This window comes from Gavialis gangeticus, unplaced genomic scaffold (assembly GCF_001723915.1).
Source record: "Gavialis gangeticus isolate Ggan-Ray unplaced genomic scaffold, GavGan_comp1, whole genome shotgun sequence".
Lineage (NCBI taxonomy): Eukaryota > Metazoa > Chordata > Crocodylia > Gavialidae > Gavialis > Gavialis gangeticus.
In genome coordinates this window covers 35639610-35639918 of record NW_017728993.1, presented here as the reverse complement: position 1 = coordinate 35639918, position 309 = coordinate 35639610, and the positions used below count along the sequence as shown (strand labels likewise).

At 74.8% G+C, this 309-nt stretch overlaps 1 protein-coding gene across 1 annotated transcript in view; it reads left to right on the top strand.

Annotated features, from left to right (window-relative positions):
* Window positions 1-5: 5 nt before the first annotated feature.
* Window positions 6-309, top strand: part of DDAH1 (dimethylarginine dimethylaminohydrolase 1) — a gene marked incomplete at its 5' end in the record, with an annotated part of 126365 nt that continues 126061 nt past the window's right edge. The window contains one exon of the mRNA XM_019528335.1: window positions 6-254. Within this exon, the coding sequence (XP_019383880.1) occupies window positions 6-254 (249 nt within the window). The remainder of the gene's footprint in view (window positions 255-309) is intronic.

The following is a 309-nucleotide window of genomic DNA, read 5'->3' as shown; positions in this document are numbered from 1 at the left end:
TGGTGCGGGCGCTGCCCGAGTCGGTGTGCCAGCAGGCGCTGCGGGTGGAGAAGGGCGGCGCGGTGGACTTCGCCCGCGCCGAGCGGGAGCACCAGCTCTACGTGGGGGTGCTCAAGCACAAGCTGGGGCTGCAGGTGCTGGAGCTGCCGGCCGACGAGAGCCTGCCCGACTGCGTCTTCGTGGAGGATGCGGCCGTGGTGTGCGAGGAGACGGCGCTGCTCACGCGGCCCGGAGCGCCCAGCCGCAGGAAGGAGGTAGTGGGGGTCGGGACCGGCGGGATGCGAGGAGCTGCGGCGGGGGGGGGCGGGG